We start from the raw sequence: 24571 nt of genomic DNA, 5'->3' as shown, positions 1-24571 counted from the left end.
ACAACGGAATAGGACCATTCGGTACGTCGCGGAAGAATGCGTAGCCATTGTTGGTGCTGCGATCGTTAGTTTCTAGATCCGAGATCGTCATGGGCACGGAAAGCCATCCAATTGCACGAGACTCCAGGAAAATGTCGGTGGAGCTCGGTACGAGGCACTGATACGATATTAGTGCAAGAGATCGACGTCCGCAGTCGTAAGTGAACAGCTAGTTGGACTGGTCGCGTCCGCGTTCGTCGCGTATGCGAACCGAGCGCTCGCACGAGTGAGAGTGAGTGAGTGAGTGATACGGTGGGGCACACTCGGCGGCGGCCATAACACCGACCAACCAAACTAGCAAGCAGGGAGAAAGCGTAGTGCGAGTTGAGTGTTCAAGACGTAGTGGTAGTGTTTTTCGATAGAATTCCTGTGGAAAGTGGACTTCCATTGATGAGGTAAGTGATTACAAGTAATCTTGGACTTTGTGGATCTATTGATGATAAGTATAGCGCGTGGTGTGTGTCGTGGTGGTGCGTAAGTGGCGGCTGTAGCAGCGGGCCCTTGGGAGCTTTCTTTCCCGAGCGGCCATACCGCCATGTTGAAACCTACGCCAAATCGAGTAACCGAAAAGGCGGCTCGGGTATTTCGCGCGCGCCATAATTGTCCGATGTGAGAAACATTGCGAATTCGAAGCTAGTCGAGCGCACGACTAGATTCTCACACGGCGGCTTGCTCGTGTTTGTTGTGTGCGTCGGCTGGGTGCATCGGCTGGGCGCGGGTCTGCTACCCTTCCCCGCGCCATCCTCTCCTACTTGTCCTCCACCTCTTCCACTCTCGTATCTACCGCGTTTATTTCTTTCCCATCGTCTCTCGTGGATCTCACCTTTCTCTGTTCCTACTTCAACAACTTTTAACCACCAAGCACCTGTTCAGCCCGCGATACTCTTATCTCTTGCCCTTGATACTCGGACCTCTACGAATAGAACGTCTCCGCGGCATGGATTGTTCTGGCAATGCTCCTCTTCACCACGGTAGAAGCTTTTGTTCAAAGCTTCCCAAACTCAAAATCTTATGGTTACCCGCGAGATTGTTTTTTTCCCTCTGTATATTGTCAATTTTGTATTTTAATAGTCAGCTCACTTTCTATACCAGTGTACCAGTTATTTGTGCTACTTTTGTCAAACTTTCCATTTTGGCTTATACTGGTCTTGAATAAAACTGGGTATGCACATTGATTCGTGTACACACAATCTCAGATATTATCACACATCAAAAATGTTACACTTTGAACAATCATTCGTGTTCCTAACACACTTTTCCTCCATACTTATTGTTCATACCCATTTCTTGATGATTTGTGACTTCATTATTACAAACTTTTTGTTCTTTTGCCATTTAATATTTCGTATTCGAATATTTGTAAAAAACTAGTATTCGTTCGACAACTATAATTATAATATACGATGGTATATGATGGGTTTAATGAGACACATGCAAACAAAATTAGATATTTTATCATGGGTGTATATTTCTCAAGTTATTGTATGTCACGCGTAAAATTGTAATATCAGTGGAATAGTGCTATAATAATAGGCTACAAAATTAAACTTTAGCTGCTTTTTTTTTACATTTCTTTAATTACTGCAAACATTATAGCTTCATTTGTGTTTGATACAAAGAACACTTTTTAGAAACATTAAATAAATAGTAAATATCAAAATTGATACATGCATAATATTTTTTCTTTGTAAAGCGTAGTTTTCAACTATAAAATTTTTGTAAATGGTTCTCTAAGAGGTCTTACAAGAGCAATTTGAACGTTTCAATAACTTTAGTTATAATTCTATATCGTCATTTCATGTATAGCAAAGTGGAGAAAAGAAATTGTTGTATGTTCAGCATGTATCTTATAGATTCAGTATTGCATGATATATTAAATAAATTACACATTTACAACATATTTATATATATATATATATTTATATATCTACATCTATACATATATAAATATTTACACAATTTGAGAGTAAAACAATGTTTAACTTGCTCTAAAGCGATAAAACAATTTGGGGTTGTTACAATACGGGGTCCTGTTGTTATGTTATCCAGATGTTGCTAATGTCGCGAGTCTTGGCTGGAGGTACGGAGTCTCACAGCAGTGTACAGGGCTGACATTCAAAGTACTACCATTTGGTAGGCTTGAGTAGTGTTATGCCTCCACGGCACCAATCTCCCTGGTTGCAGCGCAATCATCTTGGCAAGCTATTAGTGAGCTACCATGCTCGATTCAGAATATATCCTTGCCATCTCAATTGTTGATGAAGCCTCATAGCGTCAAGCATCAACGTAAGGCAGTACCCTGCTGCGTAGCATTTATGTACCATATATGTCGGAAAGGTAGGTGAAGCTCATTATCGTGGACTCAATGAGCCTTATATTATACAATAAACATAGTTATTTCATAAAATGTGTAAGCAAAAGCTTGTCAATTAAAAATTGACACCACACATATAGTAAAACCCAAAATTTCAAGAATGAAAGGAAAAATTATTGATCCTAAGAAAACAATTATAAATACAACATGTTGTATACTTATAATTATGGTGTTACTGTAAGACAGGTTATATGTAAGTGATATTTCATAATTAAAATGTTTGTTTACCCAAGTATATGGTTAAAAACTTTATAAAGGACAGTATTTTAATCTGTTTAATATTTATTTACAAGGTTCCTTACATATCTATTTTTTTCTGTTGCAGAAGTGAGGCCAAAATGCAGCAGGTGGACACTATCTCACAAAATAATTCGGTAAGTCAATGATCCTAAGGTTTTATGACATAATTTTAAGTGCACCTTGCTTATTAATCTACTAATGCTATACATAAAAGCTGCATTCAGTTAAACATACATTTTCCCTTTGTATGATTCTCATGTAGTAGATACACATGTTAAGTAACATACAGAGGCACACATTATTTTTCTATTTCTTTAAATTAGAGTTTTTTTGTATATTAAAAATATATCACTATACCTACAGATATTTCATGTTGTACAGATTTGCATAGTATTTATATGCAAATATTTTCAGTGAAAGCTTAATCATTTACAAAAGCACAAATTATGTTTAAATACAAATTCTTATGCATTTTAAAAGAAATACATTATTTTCATTCATAGTTTATTCCATCAGTGCTGTAATGCATTTTATGTTTGCTATCTACTGCTAAACTATACTATTTGAAAGGAACCAAAATATGTGGAACTACCATTGTGTATGTCCTTACTCCTGGTATTATGCTAAGCACAATTTTTTTTTTTAAATGTAATGAAACTGAGCGTTGTTTGATTGAATGGTATGTATGAATTACAGTTAGATGTGGAGGAGCGAGAAAGGCTGTGTAATATACCGAAGGTGAGATTCCTTGTTGAGTACTGTATCAACTAGGATATATATGATAAAAATATAAAATGGCAGCTCCAAATTTGTGTTAAGAGCAATTTGTAATTTTGCTTCTGTACTCGTTCTAAATTTTATATAAAAATAACAGAAAAAATTTTTTAATAATTTTTCTATATTTATTTTTTTGAAGCAAGATACTTTTTGCTCATTATGTCATAATTGGTTATGAAATTTTGAGATATAAATCTTTAAAGCTAATAAGTCGTTTCATACAATGTTAAATTTTCGTAGGATTTTCTTTTTATTAATTTATCATACAATTACTTGTAAAGTTCATAGTATACAATTTTATATAGTATTTATTGCTTCTGTTTTTTTGCATGACGTATGAAATGACTTAGAGTTGCCATTACATTTCAGTTGAAAATATTTTTGTGATCCATATACATTTTGATTACATATTTAATTAAATTTCTATTAAAAAGAAATTCTAAATTGCTTGCCTGTGGTTATGGAATCTAAATATTTAGCAGCCTAATTTGCTCGTTGCATGAATGGGTTTATCTAATTTTATAGTGCATGAAAGTCTATTAAAATCATTTAATCTATGCGCTGAAATAAAATTATGGATGGCATAATGTACTTCTACAAAATGAATATCATACATTTATATTTTAACTATGTTCTATTTATATATTTTATGTATAATCATGAAAAAGCAATGGTTTCATTAAAATTTATAATGCAGCATTTAAGCATGATATAAACGATATAATTTTTATAATTTAGGTTATTTTATATTGATCATATACAAAAAAAGGCAGTGGTTTGATTTTATGCTTAAAAATAAATACTTCTTTAAATTTTAATTTATACGTTCCAGAGTAACAGTAGCAATAGTACTAACTTAATAACGGAAGTTTCATTGATATGAAATATGTAATAAATGCTGGTAATACAGACAAGTGCACCTGGTAAGACATCGACTACACCAGCGGCTCCTCCAAAGGAACCACCACCACGTGATGAACCACCCGTGGAACCAGTCAATGGTGTAGTCCAACCACCTGTCGTGCCACCACCTAATCGCCCAGGGCGTGTTACCAATCAACTACAATTTCTCCAAAAAGGTGTGCTCAAACCAGTATGGAAGCATCAATTCGCGTGGCCTTTTCAACAACCTGTAGATGCCAAGAAACTCAATTTACCAGTATGTTCATATTGAATTTAAATCTAAAAAGATATGAGGAAAGATGAGTTTGGAATCTAATATTACATTTTTCTATTTTGTTAGGATTACCACAAAATTATAAAACAACCAATGGATTTGGGCACAATCAAAAAAAGATTAGAAAATACTTATTATTGGAGTGGGAAAGAATGTATTCAAGATTTCAATACAATGTTCACCAATTGCTACGTTTACAACAAACCTGGGGAAGATGTAGTGGTTATGGCACAAGCTCTCGAGAAATTATTTCTTACAAAGGTAGCTATATTACAGTTTAACCTTCAGGGGGCTGGAAAGTCAATATATTGGATTGAGTCATGACAGTAACCTTGTGAAAGAAATACCTCACATATACATATAATAAGTTTTAGAATAAAATTACTGACTTATAATGAGGAAATTTACTGGCCCTCTATAGGTTAAATCATCACTAAAAGTTTATTTGATGTAAAACAGTGTGTGTTATAAAAATATAGTTACATACTAGTTTGTAACATGCAATAGACATTTGTAAATGTTCCAAAAATATATAGGTTGCACAAATGCCAAAGGACGAGGTAGAACTCGAAGTTCCTGTTCCAAAGGGACCCAAAGGCAAAAAAGCTGGCAGAGTCGGAGCACCAGTAAGTGGAGTAGCAGGGGGTGCAGGAGGTACAGGTCGAGGTCGACCTTCATCTGGTGCAGCTGCAGTTACTTCGAGCGTACCAAATAGCCTAACGCCTTCAGCTACGTCTGCTGGAACGACAGGCGTTATCCCTATGCCTCCACTTGGCACACAAGCACCTGCGTCTGTACCTGGGAGCACAAATACGACTACTATTGCTCCTCCATCAAGTATGGGTGTCACTCCCATGGCTACTCACAATTCTCTGCCTCAACAAGTGGTCCCTCCAACTAGCGGTTACCATGCACAACCAGCAATGGACCCGCAAGCAGCCTCTGCTGTACCCCCTCCTCCACAGGTACCCACTGCACCCACAGTTATGCCTCCGTCGCAACCTGCGAAGCTCAAAAAGGGTGTGAAGAGAAAGGCTGATACTACGACACCTACCGCAAATTCTTTTGAACCGTTATATAAACTGGATCCTAAAAATGCCAAAATACCTACAAGACGAGAATCTGGCAGACAAATAAAAAAGGTAAAATATGATGTTCTTGCATCTTATCAGCTTAGTAACGCGTTAAGTCTTCTAAAATTTTGAAACATTCATTGTGTGTGTCTTCGTACAATCTTCATGCTGAACACGCACCTGTTCATCATTTAATCATTTTCTACCAAAAAAGTTATCGACTAGAGAAACTTGTGGTAGTAGAATAATTGTATGTATAAGAAAAATGTTTTCAGTTTCTTGAAATCATTTTATGTGTAACAGGAATTTTTAATACGCATCATATATATTCAAGTATTTTTATTCCTTGCACGTTATGATCACATCAGCCATTAATACATTAACAAAGAGTTTGTAACGTGGCTGTTTCAGCCAACGAGGCAAGCGGAAGACGGCTTAGTGCCATTCCAGGCCAACATGCCCCTGATTGGGGCAATGGCCCAACAGGTACATTTATTACTACTCCTTCATGCTCCTTCCTTCCATTTGTGCTGTCTTGTCATATTAAGTGTCGCAAATTATCCAGTCCAAAAGTTACCTAAATTCTTTTTGTTAAGAAAGTGAGAAGTTACTTTCTGTTAATATTTTTGTTCTTTTTGTATACCTTTCTATGCATCATTCAATATAGGGTGCAGTATTAAAAACGCTTCTATGAACTGCTTCTTTTTTAAGTTATGACATTTTAAACGCACTTTCAACATTTTTTCGTAATTGTTCTTATTTACGTATTATTTTACAGCCTCAACATACCACTGGAAAGTCGAAGGAAAAACTTTCTGAAGCTTTGAAATTTTGTAATGAAATTTTAAAAGAATTGTTCTCAAAGAAACATTCGGTAATTATTATGAAATATACAAAACAATATGGTTATCGTGGACATTTTTACAATTAATTTCTAATAATAATATTGATAATTTGTAGGGTTATGCGTGGCCCTTCTACAAACCAGTAGATGCGGAATTATTAGGTCTACATGACTATCATGATATAATAAAGAAACCAATGGATCTTGGTACCGTGAAGGTAATACTCTTAATTTTTTTATATTATATATACATTTAAAATGTTTGTATAGTTTTGGGTATGCGACTGCATGAATTAATGTTATAATTCATTTTACTCTTTTATAGACAAAAATGGATAATCGAGAGTATAAAACTGCACAAGAGTTTGCGAGTGATGTACGACTTATATTTACTAATTGTTACAAATATAATCCTCCTGATCATGATGTTGTTGCAATGGCTAGAAAACTTCAGGATGTTTTCGAAATGAGGTTTGTTTCTACGAATAGTAGAGATAGCGCTTTTATTTATTTAATCTTACTATTCCACAAAATAAAATTTTTAATAATCCAGATATGCGAAAATTCCTGATGAACCCATGGGAGGCATGGTAGGTATGAAAGGTAGCAGTAGTAGTGCTAGCAGTTCGGGATCTGAAAGTTCTTCGGAGAGCGATGATTCAGAAGAGGAACGCACCCAAAAATTGGTTGCTTTGCAGCAAGAGGTATATTATATATGTGTATATGGAATTTTTCAACTGATTAGCATTATTATGGATTTGTTACTAAAAAAAAAACAATAATTTATATAGCTTAAAGCTATGCAGGAACAAATGAGGAAGCTAGTAGAAGAAAGTGGTAAAAAGAAAAGTAAAAAGAAGAAACCTGATAAGTCGAAATCAAGGCCAATGAGCAATAAGAGTAGTAGCCTTGTTGCCAGTCATACTGGTGCCATGAAAGAACTGATGAAACCAAGTGGTGGAATTCCAAACGTCTCTGACAGTGTTGGTGCTAGTATAGCTAGTGTTGCAATGGGGGCAGGTGATTTGAAAATGCCTGGTGGTATGGGTGGTGATCTTCATCACCCAGCTATAACAGTAGGACCTAATAAAACTCATGCAGCAGGAGGTATGAGTCATCATCTGCCAACGGCGGCGAATCCTAAACAAAAAGGAAAAGGAAGAGGACCTGGAAAAGCTGCAGCAGCAAATACCGCAAATAAAAGGCCAAAAGCGAACAGTAGATCAGCTGGAACTAAGAAAAAAAGTGCCAGTAGTCAACCTCCTCCTACTACATTTGATTCGGAGGACGAAGACAATGCTAAACCAATGTCTTATGACGAGAAGAGGCAACTTAGCTTGGATATTAATAAATTGCCTGGTGAGCTATGACTTTTGTGTTATGTAAAGCTAAGTATGAAGATACATTTTATCATGTTCATTCTCAACATATGTTGCTTATATTCATATTATAGGAGATAAATTAGGACGAGTCGTACACATAATACAATCTCGAGAACCTTCATTGAGGGACTCAAATCCAGATGAGATAGAAATTGACTTCGAAACGCTAAAACCATCCACATTGAGGGAATTGGAAAGCTATGTCGCCTCATGTCTCAGAAAAAAGCCACGTAAGATTAGACTGTTTTACTATTGTACTATTTGTTTACTTTTGTGACATCTTGTACTCGTGATACATTTTTGGAACACGTTTATTAAACAGTGAATTGAACAACGTTAACTTCAGTGTTTCAATAATGTAATTTAAAAGTTCTAGTCAAAAGTTCGTGTAGATCCTTAAAGTATCCGAATTTTGATGTTCACAGATAAAAAAGTTAGTGGTAAATCCAAGGACGAACAAATGGCGGAGAAGAAGCAGGAGCTAGAGAAAAGGTTACAAGATGTTACGGGGCAGTTAGGCAATGTTAAAAAAACTGCTAAGAAAGGTTAGTAATTTGGCTATTCCATGAAATAAAATTGCTTAAATTTTAAACCTATAAGTGAAAGCATACTGTTTAAAATGTTCAATTTCACATTTATTTAAAATACTGTTTACAGAAGACAGTAGTAAGTCGGTTGACGTAGTTGGAACTGGAGGAGCCAGTGGGCCTTCGCGATTGTCGGCATCAAGCAGTAGTAGCAGTGACAGCGACTCCAGCAGTAGTTCACTTTCTTCGAGCTCCAGTGATTCAAGCGACAGTGAAGCAGGTTAGATATGAACCTCATGTAACTGTTGCTATTATTAGACCCTTACTTGGGAACAATGAACTACTTATAAATAAGTAGTTTTCATGAAAATATGAACTAATTTTTCTGTGAGATTTAAAATTACGGAGTTATTTGCGATTGTTTTTCTTCTGAGGAATAGACATTCTTAGTGAAGATCTTTCGTGAAATTTGTTACTGCTAATTTGTTCTATAGAGCACAGAATTCTATTCACGTTTATGCTGTAAAATATTACGAAGACAATACAGTACATTCAGTATATATTATTTTATTTTTTATTCTGCTTTCTTGTGATGTGATGAAATAGTTTATACATTCTATTTTTAATATATTCTTAGTAGTATAACAGTTAATTTGTACATTCATTGATTTCTCAGGTAAGAGTGTTCATTTGAGACAAAAAAGAAAGAAATTGTTATTCCAAGTAAAACATAAAATTCATAGACGTGAATCTTCTAGTTCTTTTAAATAAAGTTATTCACCATTTCATGCGGATACTTGCAATTACATAAAGATACAAAAATAAAGTTAGTTCTATTTTGATTTCGTTTTATTGCATAGAAGGAATGTTACTGTTTATGCATGTTTTTCTTTGTGTATATCTTCAGTTGCTATATGATTACAGATTTATTATATTTATGTTCAAATATTAATAATTTTTGGTCTTTTAACATTATACAGTCTTTTGTAATAAGAATTTGCGTGCAACAGACAAATATATGCAAATAAGATACAATTAATACTACAAGTGTAGTGATGGAATGGTTAAATAAGAAAATAGTAATAATAACACTTCAGTGTCAGGTCTCAAGGTCATTAACATCATTTTTTCATATACATATGTTATCATAGCAACTGAAACAATATTAAACAGATTAGATATATTCTTAAAAAAAAACATTTATAAACACTACAAGGATAGTAGTGTTATATGAAACGATAAAAATATAGAATTCGATGCCGCATGATTTGGTGAAGACTTAAAATTTAAAAAGTAAGATGAACTCTGTGCCTAACCAATTTTGTATTGGCATTTGAAACGAAAATAATCGAAAATACCGGTGCAACAATGCAGATGCAACAATATCTATGCAGCAGTGGTGAATTAGACACACATAGATTTTTCAAACGGGGTTTGACTGCACAAAATGCATCGCAAATATCTTCTTAAGCTGCTAAATCTTGCTTATTAATTGTATTTATTAGGACGGCGTTATTCGTGTAGCTTAAGTGCTGCGTTACATTAATGCAAGTACGAATGTCGTGTCAAGTTTCATCGCTGTAAAATTTGCAATAGAATGATAGACACTCTGTCATTATAAACTTGCTTAAATTGGTATGTATTTTTTTAAGCAATAATAACTTTAAAAATTTTTCTAAATACGAAATTTGAAACTTGACACAATTTAAAGAATTTCTATTTAATTTACAAGAGAATATGCAATGGTAAGAAAAAAGGTGAGCTAGTGGAGTGCAGACTGTGTTTAGAGGATACCATATGCCATGCCAGCTTGTTTCACAGATTATATTATTGATTAAAAATGATTACTTATATTTTCTCTTGCCCTGTCGGTGTTGACAATACATTCTGTTGCTCGAAAGTCAAGTATAGTTTGCTATTCAAGGTTACTGAATTTTTTCACTGCAGTCACACGTTTCTGCCATACATATAAGTACATGATAATGATGACCTACCGTATGTATATGTACACGATATTGAAAATGATGAGGAAAAAAATGGTAAGGTTTCTGACTTAGTAATGTTTAAGAAAATTGCATCAATGTGTATATGAAGTGCACAAATGCAGTAAAGACTGTAGTGTCAAATGTTGGTACCTTGGATTTTTACATTGTAGCTTTTCCTGACAATTATATTGCCCTACATAACCCAAGCAACATCATGCAATATATTAACTCTTGCAAACTTAATATTTATTTACATTAATTGATAAGCAGAGCATTACTTGTATCACTGTGTTTTTTAAATCATTAAGTTTGTTTCCTCGCATTGGTTCATTCATGTCGTATCATTTATCAGAGAGCAGTACAGTGATATTGAACAAGCGTCATTATTACATTAAGTGTGAACATACACTTATTACCCGAGTGACGTGAGAACTGTGTTTAGGCTTCTGAACACTGTAATTGATTTCCAAGGACTAAAACTACGTGGATCTTAATGGTCAATACTTGAGAGGAACAAATTAGGCAGTAATATTATGATACACACGGAAAACAAATGCAGACAATGTGTATTGGTGGCTGGATTTGCGAATCAGCAGTCTAAGGTTGTTATAATCCACAGCTTTCGCGTCAAAATAGTCTAATTAAATACACTCTCGAGTTAATATCGTCTCCGCAAACAATTTTAGAGTTTAAAATATTTTTTAAAAGCTCTTACCTGATATTACCTCATATTGCTATTTCCATTTCTTAACTAAGTTTAGTTTGATAAAGCCAAAGAAGTGGTGCTTCCTTTAAAATGTCAATTATTAATCTTTATCGTCTCATAAATACGCTTTGGTGTAATAGTATGCTATATTATTTAGATGAAGCAGTGAAATTAAACCGAAGTTTTTAAATCTTCCTCTAAGTATGTGGGTCGGTGATAAAGGTTGTTACAATACAGACATAAATTCAGCGGAGAATGATGTGATATGTGATACAATCAACGATTTCCATTTATTTTTTATAAGGTTGATGACTTTGAGCATACAAGGTTTATGTTAACATATCAGAGAAAGAGAAAGGCAAGGGGAGTGTATAGATGACACAGACAGAAAAGTGTAATTTTCATGTTACTTGTAAGTAAAAGAAAGAGAAGGGAATGGTAGATGAAACAGAAACGAGAGCAGGTTGAGGAAATGGTCTACAATAGAAACAAGGCACCCTAGCCTCCAAACACATTGTTTGCACTCCGCTAAGCTTTGCTAATCGTCGTTTCATTGTTTTATATACCACTAGTTCTTGACTGGTATCCATTGTTAGTTTTCTCACTTTTCGAATTACAAAAACAAAATATTGACAGACTTTGATTCTGTTCAATCGAATGTCAGTAAATTGTGTAGGCCGGTGTAGCGTTATATATCCTGCTATGAAACTTATATTAAATAATTACATTTGTTAAAAATGAACCTGATTTCTCTCAGCAAAATAATTTGGAAATATGCATAATACGTACTATTGATTCAAAGTACTCACGTTGTAAAAGCGTTCGAAATAATATTAATTTTAACCCGTCCTATTAAAACATTTTTAGAAAATCTTTTATACGAATTTGAATGAAGTTAATTTTAGTGATATTTTGTTCTTATATTTCTATGTGTAAATGTCTGCTCATGATAGCGTTTTTTGTTGAAATATCATGTAAATTTAGTTCTTATATATAGCAAAATATATACATAAGAAGTTCTGGACGTAACTGATATAAGATTCTAAGGTGCTTATGAAAGCACTTTATGCTTCAAGATGTTGTATAACATGAACATTAAAAAAAAAGTGATCAAATTCACGTCAGTACAATTTAATTGTATCATTAATCATACGGTCAGCAGCGTACTTACTGTTCCAGCAAAAGAAGTAGAAAAATAAATTATTTGTTATTAATTTTATTAAAACAAAAACGGAAAGAATAAAGCTACAATCGGTCAGAAAGGTTCATTGATTTCCAAAGAAAATTATATATATTAAAGTAGAAAGAAATGTTGATCAGAATAATTCATCATTTTATGTTTTCTAAAATATTGAAAGTAAATAGAGGAAAGGTTTCCAATTAATTAGTTAGACTATGTGAGATCAAATTGATGGCGTGTGCTGAATTAGATAGAAACTATGCATCTATTAATACAATCACCATTAGCTTGTAATGCAAGGTATAGGGCATTTTATAATAATATTAATATTGCCTTCCAAAATTTTTGTAGCATTTATTCCATATACAAGCACGCGTCTAAATTTTTTCGCATCTTTGTCCAGACTGGAACATCATTCTTCCTTCTAGATCGTCATACGCAAAAGCAGATTTAACGAACTCGATATTTTGTTATGCTTCGAGATGCTCCTTTATTTAAAACTACTGTCTCCTCTCTCAAAAGTTGTACGTACGTTCCATCTGTTTTCTGCGTATCACGACATTGCATAGCAACAGTACACAAGCATACGCGTTTTGTACATAGTGAAAACTAATATATCATAAAATATTAATAATAGATGTAAGTTATAAATGAAGGCGATACACAGAAGACTTTTTTAAATGCATACACAAAAGTAGATGAGTGATGTAAACAGAATATTAATTCTTTGAGGTCGTTTAGAGTCGGGGTTGGCTCATTTGGTGGTCCAGTTAACTATATTATATAAATTAAGATACACTGGAACTCCTACTCGATGTTTTTGTTAGATCTTCACTATGTCTTCTTGCAATCATTTTCTCTTGTATTGTACATTTCATAAATTTTAATCTATTATTAACCATTCCATTGCAAACATGAATTCATTGCGAACATGTATCAGGATAAATGTAGTATTAGAGTTGCTTTTTATAACTGATACAATTAATACTATAGACACCGAGCAGGAGTATCTTGCCACCGATCTCAATGTTGTGCTAACTACGACTTGAATTTACGTTTCAAACTACTTGTAAGAGTGTGACACTCTTGTATCATTCATGTTTAAGTTGAGTCCACATTGTACTATTTACGTGACTTTTATTTGCATTAATTCTATTATTATATTACATTAATTATATTATATTACATTACGCTGTATGAAAATTAAAGAAAAGGCAGTTTGATGGTTTTTGTAGTCAACATTTTGTAATCATCATTTTCGCCACTGTCACGATTATTATTGTAATAATCACTATTATTCTTATTATTGTTACTATTATTATTATTATCCTTATAGAAAGGAAAGTGCGCGCTCTCGCATACATATATAGTGTTATGTATGTATGTGCGGCAGTTTCGCAACACGTGAGCGTGTATGTATGTGCGCGCGCGTGGTATGTATGTATGTATTTATGATGTGTATACATATATATATATATATGCACACGCAATTATTCATAAATGAATTGAATACAACTAACTTTATGTAGAATGAGAAAAGAATGAATTGTTCTGCGCATTAAAAATTTTTTAATATAAAAATCATTAAGATGAAAGTCCACAAAAATCATACAATTGAGATATTTAAATTAACATTGTTGTACACAGTGATACAATTATAATATAAGCATATGAATAAAATCTATTAGAAAATATATGCTCGAAGTTTTTTAATTTTGTTTCTAGTATACTTAATATTTAGTTCGTGTCTTGGCAAACACAACACTCATGGCTGGTATCCTCTCTGCACACTGCATTTCACTATGTTTTCATCGAACTGTCTCTTGTAATGAGAAATTCGTTGAATGCACAATATTCACAGTTAGATGCATGTTACATTGAATTACAGGAAACTCTTCCAATCGTCCCCCAAGAAAGAAAGCAAAGAAGAATACACCAAGTACAGGACAACCATCAACAACAACTTCTACTGCACCGGTAAGATAATATTCTGTGGGTAAGACATAGTAACAGCGATTATACAAATTATAACATTATTCATCTATTGTACGATTTCTAAATGTAATTGAAATATTTTATTTTAATATTAGTAATTTAGTAATCCTACAATTGATTCTTTCTATGTTATAATAATTAAGGTATCAATTGTACAAGGCATTGATTCTACTTGCATCTAAAGGTATACAGTATTAATATCATAAAAACGACAACAAATCACATATAATGCAAAACTTTTGGCATATACAAAGAAATTGGTATTTGTATACGCTATATTAAGTAATAGTACACTCTACAGGCAACTACATTGAATCACAGTGGAGGTCTTTTAATGAACAATCAACCCCCAACAAATTCCACGGGACCAATAACAAAAACAGCTGTAACTCAACCTAGTAATATATCTTCAGAACAAGGTGTGTAATACATATGCTTTTAATGAAATTATTACGCCACATATATGTAATCAGACTGAGGAATTTATGCATTTATAACAAAAATGACTAGATGATATATTTAATAGTAAGAAGATTGGAAGAATTTAAGGTTATTGTTATATTATAAATTTTGTAACTAATGCAGGTTACAGGTGCAATTGTTCCATACAGTATACAAAATTTTAATAATGCTACTATGATTATTTGGTGAAATATAATGTCCCAATGATGATCATAAATTAAAAATAAAAATAAATAAAAAAGAGTAGTATTATTAATAAAGACAATAAAAGTAGTAAAAAGAATAGCTTATAATAGAAGTGACTTTATGAAAATTTCGTGGAGTATGTGACAGTTTTAGTAACACATTTAGTTTAATACTGCGACGTATAAAAACATATAATGTAAAAAGCACGTCGTATCATGTTCTCATCTTTCAATAAAGTTACAATACAGTATCATAGTGTGTAATACGAGTTACTAAAGTCTATGTTAATATTTCTATTAGGTGGTAATAATCAACAGTCTGTGGCAGTAGCAGCTGTTACAGCTGGTCAAGGAATGCCTGTAGCAAGTCACACGTCTATGCCAGCGCAACCATCGCGACCTACGGCTATGGCTACAGCAGCACCTGTAAAGAAGCCAACTCCTCCACCACCAACTACTTCCAATCCGTCAACTCCATCAGTTTCTGTACCAACTCCACCTCCAAGTGTTACACCGACAAACACAAATTCTATGGTACCTTCACCGGTTGTGCCTCAGCCACCACAGCCACCCACATCTGTTAGTTCCTTTTCAAATGCAAACACGCCTGTACCGGCAGATGGGACAGCTTTAACACAGCAGTCAGATCTTTTGCAATCATATAATACTCTAGGTACGTATTAGTCACTTTCATATATAGTGTGTTTTTTTTCCTAATAATGTAGGAATGTTTCTTTACTGTTGACAACATGATAAAATTGTTATCTTAAATGTTATTTTATATGAATACGGCAATCTCTGATATGTTTGTGCACGTGAAATTGTACAGAATATTTCAACTTAATTTTTTTAAATAGATTGTGGAATTTAATAACCTTTGTATAATTTAATATAGTATTATAAAATCTGTATAATTTCAAGTAATTTTCGTACATTTTTTCGTATATCTTATATTAATTTCTATGAAATGCTTTCTTTATTTAGCTCCTGTGCCTACGACGCAAACATCATTGGAACAAACATTGTCAATAAAAAAAGAACCGCACATACCAATGATTCAAGCGCCACACACAACAACCAATAACAGTTTAAACTTAATATCAGATGTAAAGCCTCCAGTGAATATCATGCCTACAAGTATGGCGACCAATCTAAATTTGGGAAACATAACTATGGCTAATCTTAATATGAACTTACCGCAAGGTTTGGCAACGCATATGTCGATGCACAATCAATTGGAGAATATGATAAACACCACTTCAGCATTAACTAATATACAAAATTCGCATAATGCTACAATGTCACAACAGCATTCCAATGGATTTTCTAATATCAAACGTGAAAATTCTCCGCCTAATATGTTAAATAACAATGGTATACCTGGACTCAACATAGGAATGAATATGGGAGCAATGAGTTCAATTTTTGATCCTCTGCCTATCACTTCTATGCCGATGCAAATATCTCAAATGCCTATAAAGAAAGAAGAGAAACCATTGCCCACCTCTCAACCGTCAATGGCTCAAAAGCCTATGGATGGTATGTTTCATATCATGCTTCAATTTAATTACAATCTAGTTGTTAATCGGATATTAATGCTATTTAAATTTAATCTTTTACTTCTTGTCAATTATTAATCTTACTGCATTCATGTTGAGAATATACTAACTAAGTAACAAAAGCTATACTAAATGATTTTACTTTCTCGCGTAATAAGTGGATTATGAAATAATAGTTGTAAAGTTCAAAGAAATAATAACCAGAAGTATTAAAGGTGGCAGTTTGATTAAAATTTACAATGAATCTTCCCTTATAGCACTTTTGTAAAGTGTTTACATTCTAAAGTGCTATATTAACTGCTTACTAATCAAACATATAATGCCATTGCTCTAGCCGGAGCTCTATTTGCAGACATGAGTACACTAGGAATACCACCAATGGGAAATCATTCGAATTCGCAACTCATGCCTGAAAAGAAGATGACGCCGCCTGATTCAAAGAATCCTGCTTCAAATTTTGCTTCTGCTTTTAAAAATAAGGTAAGGGAATAAATACTTAAATACTGATATGTTTATATCAGATTTAAAACCTTTCATTTTTAAACAATATTTTTCTCTCATTATAGAAATATTTGATTTGTTATTTTACAGACTGTAGAACAAAATGTGAAAAATGCCTCATCATGGTCTTCTCTGGCTCAAGCATCCAGTCCTCAATCTACAGCAGGAAGCAGCATGAAGAGTGCTGCTAGGGACTCATTCCAAGCATTTAAAAAGCAGGCCAAGGAAAAGCAAGATAGAGTTAGTATAAATAACATTTGTTGTCTCTTTATTGTATATGTGTTGTTAGTGTGTTTACACATGATAATGTATGTAAACTTCTCTTTTCTTTCCATAGCAAAGAGCTCTCTTGGAACAACAAGAAATGCGTAGACAACAGAAGGAACAGGCGGAAAGAGAGCGTTTACGGCAGGAAAACGAAAGAAGAAGAGAAAGAGAGGAAGAAGACGCACTAGATAAAGTTAGGAAAACTGTTGGCGACCAACAGGGGAATGTACTGTCTGCTGCATCGAGGGCAGAAGAGGTCAAGGCTATTGTCGATACTGATAGCAGTAGTCCAAGTCATTCATCCAGTCAAGACAAGGCCGCGGCTGAAAGAGAACGTCAGAGGTTACGGGAGCAAGAGCGGCGGCGTCGTGAAGCGGTAAGTGTGAACAAAAGATTATTCTCGACAAGATTTTTTACTCATATCAACATGATGGTTTTCAATTCAGCATTTTATTGCGATTATGACACAAAAATTTAAATAGAAACCTATCGGTATGTAGGTATGAAGTTACTGTTAGAAATACATTTCCTGATGTGTAATACGATTAAATATCTTATTTTTGAGGAACTTTGTCACGGTGCTAAAATTGTTAGTAATGTAAAAAAGTTGTTTTTCTCTGAAAAATTTGCGCCGTCTGCATTCACATAAACATAACATTAGTACTTTAAATATTTTATAAGGGATAATGTACTGACCATACTTGACATAGATATGCTGCGTACAATAATACATTGTGAATGAATTTTCACAATGAACTACAGCTTTTGTAGGCGAACTCGCCAAGAATAGGATGTATTTATTATTTCAGATGGCTGGTCAGATTGATATGAACATGCAAAGTGATTTGATGGCCGCATTTGAGGAATCGTTATAATGTTATTTGCTGCTCTTTATGTACCCAATGAACCCGGGCAGGATTTGGATGTGTGTTTGGCACTGGACGATAAAGCAGAAAAAAAACGTATTAATATATACGTCAGTCAATAATGGATTGAAACGATATATAATAATAATAATTTAAAAATGAAACCAGAAGAGGGCAAACAATAAACTGAAGTAAGCGAATCGGTGTGTAATAGTAAACAAAAATGGTGATGCGGGTTGGGACATTCCAACGGAGAATCCTAATTACAATTGTCCGCGTGACACGGGCAACTCAAAGAGACAGTTTATTAAATGACGCAGTACTAATTGTGTGTAACCGACGGACACCGGAGTGTGACCATGTAATTAGATAAAATACTTACACGACATTTTGAGAATGCTACACTGATTATTGTGTTACATTTTTCCGGTTTTCATAAGTTTGTACTTTATGTAAATTTGGAAACAAAAGAAAAAATACTACAGAGAAGATAAGCGCAAGGAAGGACGCGACAAGGAAAAGAATGCGTGTCATATATGTATGAGAGATAGAGAGAGACAGGGAGAGGAATTGAATGTGAAAAAATGAATGAATGAATGCGTACTCGATGAATGAATGTAGCGCGCGCGCGAAAAAGAGAAACTGTGTACATGGGGAAGAGTGAAAGTTGTGTACATTTAGTTAAGTTTTATATTTTTCCACATTCAGTCATTAATCGTTGGTAGGATTACATAGACAGTGTTTTCGCTAATAATCCATATAATTATTAGCTACTATTATTAATTTCATTGCAGATTTTGTTTTCTCGATTATGAATATACGCTATTTGTAATCATGAAATAGGTAGGCTTGTTAAGTCAATAATATAGAAGAAAATATACCTATTGCGAACATACACATTGGTGAATTTAATATCATAATCGATCATCACGATAGGCCGCGTATGACTATCAGTTATCAGGCTTACGGAGTCAGAAAGGGCCAATCGGTTGATATGAATTTAAAGATGCAAGGAAAAAAAAGGCGAAGATTATTTGTAAAACTCACCTTAGAACAAAGTCGTCAATTATTACGAGTAACGGTAAGGTGATTATAGAATGATTGTAGTTTTCGATCCTACCAACTATTAGATCAATTCAGACGTATGTACCTAAACCCTGGTATGCTTTAGTATCGTGGAATAGGAGAACGTGACATAATATCGGTTCGTAAGTGGGAAACTGTCTAGAAATGAATTATATCTATTTGTTCGACAAAGTAAGGTATCACAAAAAAATAATAATAATGGAAAGGGATTTCATTAAGGCGTTAATAATGCAAAGAGGAAAATTATTTAAAAAACGAGTATCAAGGCGTTGCGTACGTGCAACGGTCGATTGAAATTTTATAAAGGAAAAATAATCAAATCGTTCCGCGAATATGAATGCCTTGAATAAAAAAATATAATCTTTGATCAGGAAAAAGTACAAAAAACAATATTTAACCGCAAAGAGAATTTGATGGCTAATTAAAGTTTGCATATATTTCGTAATACTACTACTATTACTACTACTACCTATTACTACTACTACTACTACTACTACTACTATTACTCGCTATTATTACATTGGGATTCATTTCGTTTTTTTTTTTTTGTAAGGAAGTAATTGAATTCGTAGTAGTTGTGACAATGATGATCGCGTAGACAGTGCGCAACTTTGCTGATAATGAGAGTTATTATGAGTTACATTATAAATAATAATATTGCTATATTATTATGATTTTTAAATTATTTCGTTACGTGCAATTTTACGTTTCTAAGAGCTTCTTCAAACCTGCAAATATCTTTTCTTCATGGTAGCAGAACAATATTTTTGGATCGAAGGAATGTGCGACGCTGATACGAAAATAGTTCGTGGTACTAAAAACCGAATTTCGAAATTTTACTTTCTCTTCAATCAAAACGAAAGATTTATATTGTACACGTGTCGCGAAAACACATGTGAAAGTAGACCAAGTGCTTTGTAGCTTTGAAAGAAGAAACGCAATCCGGTACAAACACACTAATAATCACGATGTTAGAACCTTCATTGAAACGAATTAGTTTGACGAAAAAAGAAAATTTACAAAGTGTGCGCGATACTGATCATCGGTTGTAAATGCATAGCGTATAATTATTTATTCCGCGGTTTTTTCCCCATAATACATGATTTGTCCCAACTGTATCATGTCACTCAAATTTTCAAATGCTTTAAGAAAAGACCACGTTATATAGTGGACCAATTTGGATTTGTGGGCAGGGAATCATTTTGAGAAATTATTGTATATTTATAGGAACCTCTGGTGATGACAAATTAAAAATTTATACAAATGTAGTTACCTTCGTACGTGCATTTGAACTTTATCAGTTCAATGCTTTTTAACATTAGGAACACTCTTAAAATAATATCTTCAAAATAATAATTTATCTTTGTTCTATGTTTAAATTAAAATCAAACACATTTACAACATTTTGCAATAATTAATTTATAAAAATTTGTTTAGTCTCGTTCAATGATAAAGTTCAAATCTATGTATGTACATGGTGAATGTACCAGGTAGTTAGTGTATTACAAATGGTAATCGATCGATTTGCCATAACGAGATGTTTCTACAAATATATAAACATTAGTGATCACTTTAACTTCAACTGAAAGGGAATATTTTCGCAGTAGAAACGAGAACAAGCTCTTTAAAAACCTAAAGAATTCTGTTAACAAATTGGACATACCGCATTCAAACGTCGAGCCCCTCGCCGAAAGATCGCCGTGTGTAACGTTACAGTGTGTACAGAGAAAATTGTTTCCTTGAATCCGTGTTTAGAACCGATACTGTCGCTTCGTATATTTGTTCAGGTTCCTTGAGCGCTTTCTCCGAACATGTGTGGAGTTAAAGTAACGGGAAAGATATGTCAGCATAATGGCGAACAGGAGAGCGTAGGGTGCGTGTATCGAATACAAAAAAGAAAAAGAGGGAGAGAGAAAGCGAGAAAGCACGTTGTTAGTGTCCACGTAGCGTAATGTAATCATGTGTGCGTGTGTATGGTTCTAGTTTCTGTAGAAATTGCAATCGAGGAAGGAACTAGAATTTCTAAGTGTGGAAATCCATCGATCGAAGAAAACAAAGAAAATGTTGCGATGTCCGTGCGATATATTCCACGAAGGGTTTAAACGCGTGTTTTATTTACCACTGATACAAAATACTCCAGGAGGGAACAGGACGATCGGACTACGGCGAAAGATACACGACTGGACGAGTACGGGGAGACGAGGATGAGCCCGTTCCACGCCGTTATTTGCGACCCTGTTTTCGTTGTTGAGTGCATCGGAGATGATCGGAAAAGACTTTCGTCGATGACCAACATCGATTCCTTTCGTGGGAATGATCTTCGTTTCCACGTGTTGTGTGCGCTTTCATATCAGTACGGCCTCACACTCGGTGATCGTCGATACTAATTCTAGCAATACACTAGACTAATCGTCTATGTCTTTTTAATTTAATACACCGGCACGGGACCGGACGGACCGGGTTCCCTCGGTGTTCGTTAATCAAAATTCAAGATTTTTGACGAATCTTGGTTCTCTGAACCTTTAGCAATCTATTTGCCGCGAATGTCAGTGCTTGCGGTTTAGTATGTACAATGATTTAGTCATCTGTATGTTAATTGTTGTTGTATGCACTTAATGTGGTAGAACAATTTCTCTCGAGAAAGCGGGAAATAAGTGCCGCCGATGCCCAACGAAAAAAGGAAGCACGAAGTACGATCGATCGTGCTCCTTCCTTTGTTCTTTGTATGATCGGCGAGCGTGTTCTTTCGGTGTGAAGCGCGGTGTTTCGAGGGCTAATGAGTTTTCTATTGTCTCGGATCGGACGAGTTTATTGATCGTGCCGGTAGCCGAACGAGGTAATTGGGACCGTGCTCGACCAACGCGTGTATCGCGTTTGATTACAAATCCGATATATCTGATATTCGAATGCGGTACACGGTCATTAGAGGTGGGCGGGTACCCGAGATTTCGGGTTAAAATCGGGTTGGGCATTTTCTTCGGGACATAACCCGGAAAGTTCGAGTACCCGAATTTGAAATCGTGCACCGAGAATTTTCGTGTTCCCGAAAGTTTCCGGGTCCCGATATGACTTTGAGTACTCGAAAGTTTCGGGCCCCGACCCGACCCGACCCGACCCGACTAATGGCAAACCTGATCCGAGGCTCGGGTACACAAAATTTCGGGAACCTGTTTACCCCTATTTATTATAGAACGTCCATCTATGGCACGATAGATCGACACGATTGTATTCAAGACTCGTGAAGAGTGTCGAATGTGTTTTAGGAACATAATTTTACGATTGATTTTTTCTGTATTAGCGCGTAATGTAGCGAACCGATCTTTCACAGGAAAGAAACAGCGAATTGTCTGCCAGCGATGGCGATTTCTTTTTTGTGCAAGATCGACGCGTATTTAACTGTATTCTCTGTCGACTATTCTTTAGCGATTTCATTCTTCGTATCTTGAGTGTAGTCGGGGGACTGATCAATTCACCCCCTGCCGGTTCGCGACGGGTGTTCAGGGATTTCGTGCTACAAATGCTTGTCTTCTGATCATCGTGATTTTCTTTTTCTTTTGTGCAGTATCGTTAGAACGACCAATCGTAAGTGTCTTCGAACCTTTCAAAGAATTCCTCCAGATGCAAAGGATATTAACGGCGCCGCATTGATGTATAACAAGCTCAATCGTGACACGAATTCTAAAATTAAAGAAAAAAGAAAGAAAATATTGAAAAAAATGGGTTCAACAGAGAGAGAGAGAGAGAGAGAGAGCGAGTCCGATGGTGAGAAAGAGAAAGAATATATAATGGAAAATGAAGTGTGAACGTGAGAATGAGAGGGAGAGAGAGAGAGAGAGAGAGAGAGAGAGAGAGAGTAGAGAGAGATACGAGAATGCATGTGTTTTAGGTATTATGATTGTATAATACGTGGTTTGTAATTGTATATACGAGAAGAAATCATTGGCAGCAATTTAAACAGAATACAGAATATCTATGTATAAAAAAAGTAATAAGTACTAATACACCTCTATATATGTGATAAGGTTTGTAATATTTAAGGGAGGCCGATAGATTGTATAACCTACTAGATCTCAGTGTAAGTTACTAGGTAAAGACCTAAAATAATTCGTAAGTAATACCAAAATCACTCCGCTGTATCAAAAAATAATTTTTTATATAAGTTCCCACGGACGCACACCATCTCCAACGGCACATGAGTTTTAGTAGACTTATTACGATTAACGATAGAGAGACATTAAGCTGGTTGTACATAAATAATATTGAAATGAAGAATAAATGGCTAAAAAATAAAGAAACGCTTGATGTTGTTAAGTAAGAGAGAACCGTTTACTGGGCCAACGTTCGTTCGCACGTTTATCCTTGATTTCCACTGCACCATTACTCGTTCAAACGAAACCTTACATTTTATCCTGTGTTTTGTCTGATCCACGTTGTTGAAAAGAAAATCTATTCAAAGAAAAGAAGAAAGAAATGATTACAGTACATTGCACATAAGTTTTCTACGTAAATACATCTCGTATACGTAAAGTACATTTTAAGTATTATATAATATATTTTTTAAAAAAAACGTTCTTCGTCGCGAGATAAAATTTAAATTTATACGTTCTAAAGGAGTCCTGAATGAATATTCAATTGTTTTCCATTCGATAATTGCTCGCTTAAAGTGCATAGAATGCCACACGCATCTATGTTCCATTAAAATCTCAGTTTACTTAACAATGTCAAATTGGTTAGTACATACACTATTTGTACTACTAATTCCTAAAGTAACGTTTAAGAAGAAACAAATGTTTATTACATGTTCGAATTAAAAGTTACGAGATAAATGTGAATACAGGAGTTACAGCAGGTTATTAATTGTACGTACATACAGGATTACCTTCCTTAGTTTGTAATTTTGCATGTTATATATATATATATAAATATATATAAAGATATAAATACAAATATATATGTATAAATATATATATAAATAAATTAGGGAAAAAGAGACAGAGAGAATGAGAGTGAGAGAAAGACAGACAGTGTATGTGGAGTAGAGTGAGAGTATTACATAGTCATTTATAGAAGAGATACTAACTAAAATATTATTGTCTCATATTTGACGTTTTCTCTTATGTTGCGGATCTATTAGAAAGAATAAGAATGATCATTGTGTATACTATTAATGCAGATAAAAACGATGCATATTACACGTTATAATATCTACGACTATACTAATTATTTTAAGGTTTAATTATTAATAACTAATTGAAAGTAATTGCGTTCTTTTTTGTTCCACTCTAACCACATCTCCTGCCTTTGGTCCACTCACGCACGAAATAGATACCACCAAAAATTAAGTAA

The 24571-nt window shown here is 34.3% G+C and overlaps 1 protein-coding gene across 6 annotated transcripts; it reads left to right on the top strand.

The window, feature by feature from the left end:
• LOC117218734 (homeotic protein female sterile) lies at window positions 1-24485 on the top strand. 6 transcript variants are annotated; one of them, XM_033467325.2, is made up of 24 exons: window positions 1-434; window positions 2089-2376; window positions 2739-2787; window positions 3350-3391; window positions 4341-4589; window positions 4674-4868; window positions 5144-5749; window positions 6092-6166; window positions 6459-6554; window positions 6641-6742; window positions 6850-6995; window positions 7078-7228; window positions 7316-7883; window positions 7978-8136; window positions 8332-8451; window positions 8564-8713; window positions 14193-14281; window positions 14601-14718; window positions 15248-15619; window positions 15931-16485; window positions 16858-16985; window positions 17097-17246; window positions 17344-17649; window positions 18083-24485. In XM_033467325.2, exons 2-24 carry the CDS (start codon window positions 2366-2368, stop codon window positions 18146-18148), a joined length of 4503 nt encoding a protein of 1500 aa, XP_033323216.1. In that variant the 5' UTR covers window positions 1-434; window positions 2089-2365; the 3' UTR covers window positions 18149-24485. The 6 variants fall into 6 exon arrangements, with proteins under 6 accessions (XP_033323216.1, XP_033323213.1, XP_033323215.1 ...); XM_033467322.2 differs by having other exon boundaries at window positions 2-434; window positions 16840-16985; XM_033467324.2 differs by lacking the exon at window positions 2089-2376 and having other exon boundaries at window positions 2-434; window positions 16840-16985.
• The last annotated feature ends 86 nt before the right edge of the window (window positions 24486-24571 follow it).

This window comes from Megalopta genalis, chromosome 1 (genome assembly GCF_051020955.1).
Source record: "Megalopta genalis isolate 19385.01 chromosome 1, iyMegGena1_principal, whole genome shotgun sequence".
NCBI lineage: Eukaryota > Metazoa > Arthropoda > Insecta > Hymenoptera > Halictidae > Megalopta > Megalopta genalis.
The sequence above is the reverse complement of the archived record's forward strand: the minus strand, read 5'-3'. Positions and strand labels throughout refer to the sequence as shown.

What these genes read in the sequence shown, in the direction of transcription:
- LOC117218734 (XM_033467322.2), top strand. An exon ending in CTATCTCACAAAATAATTCG is followed by an intron (nt 2,788 to 3,349) that starts GTAAGTCAATGA and finishes TATGAATTACAG; the next exon opens with TTAGATGTGGAGGAGCGAGA. An exon ending in TTGGGGCAATGGCCCAACAG is followed by an intron (nt 6,167 to 6,458) that starts GTACATTTATTA and finishes ATTATTTTACAG; the next exon opens with CCTCAACATACCACTGGAAA.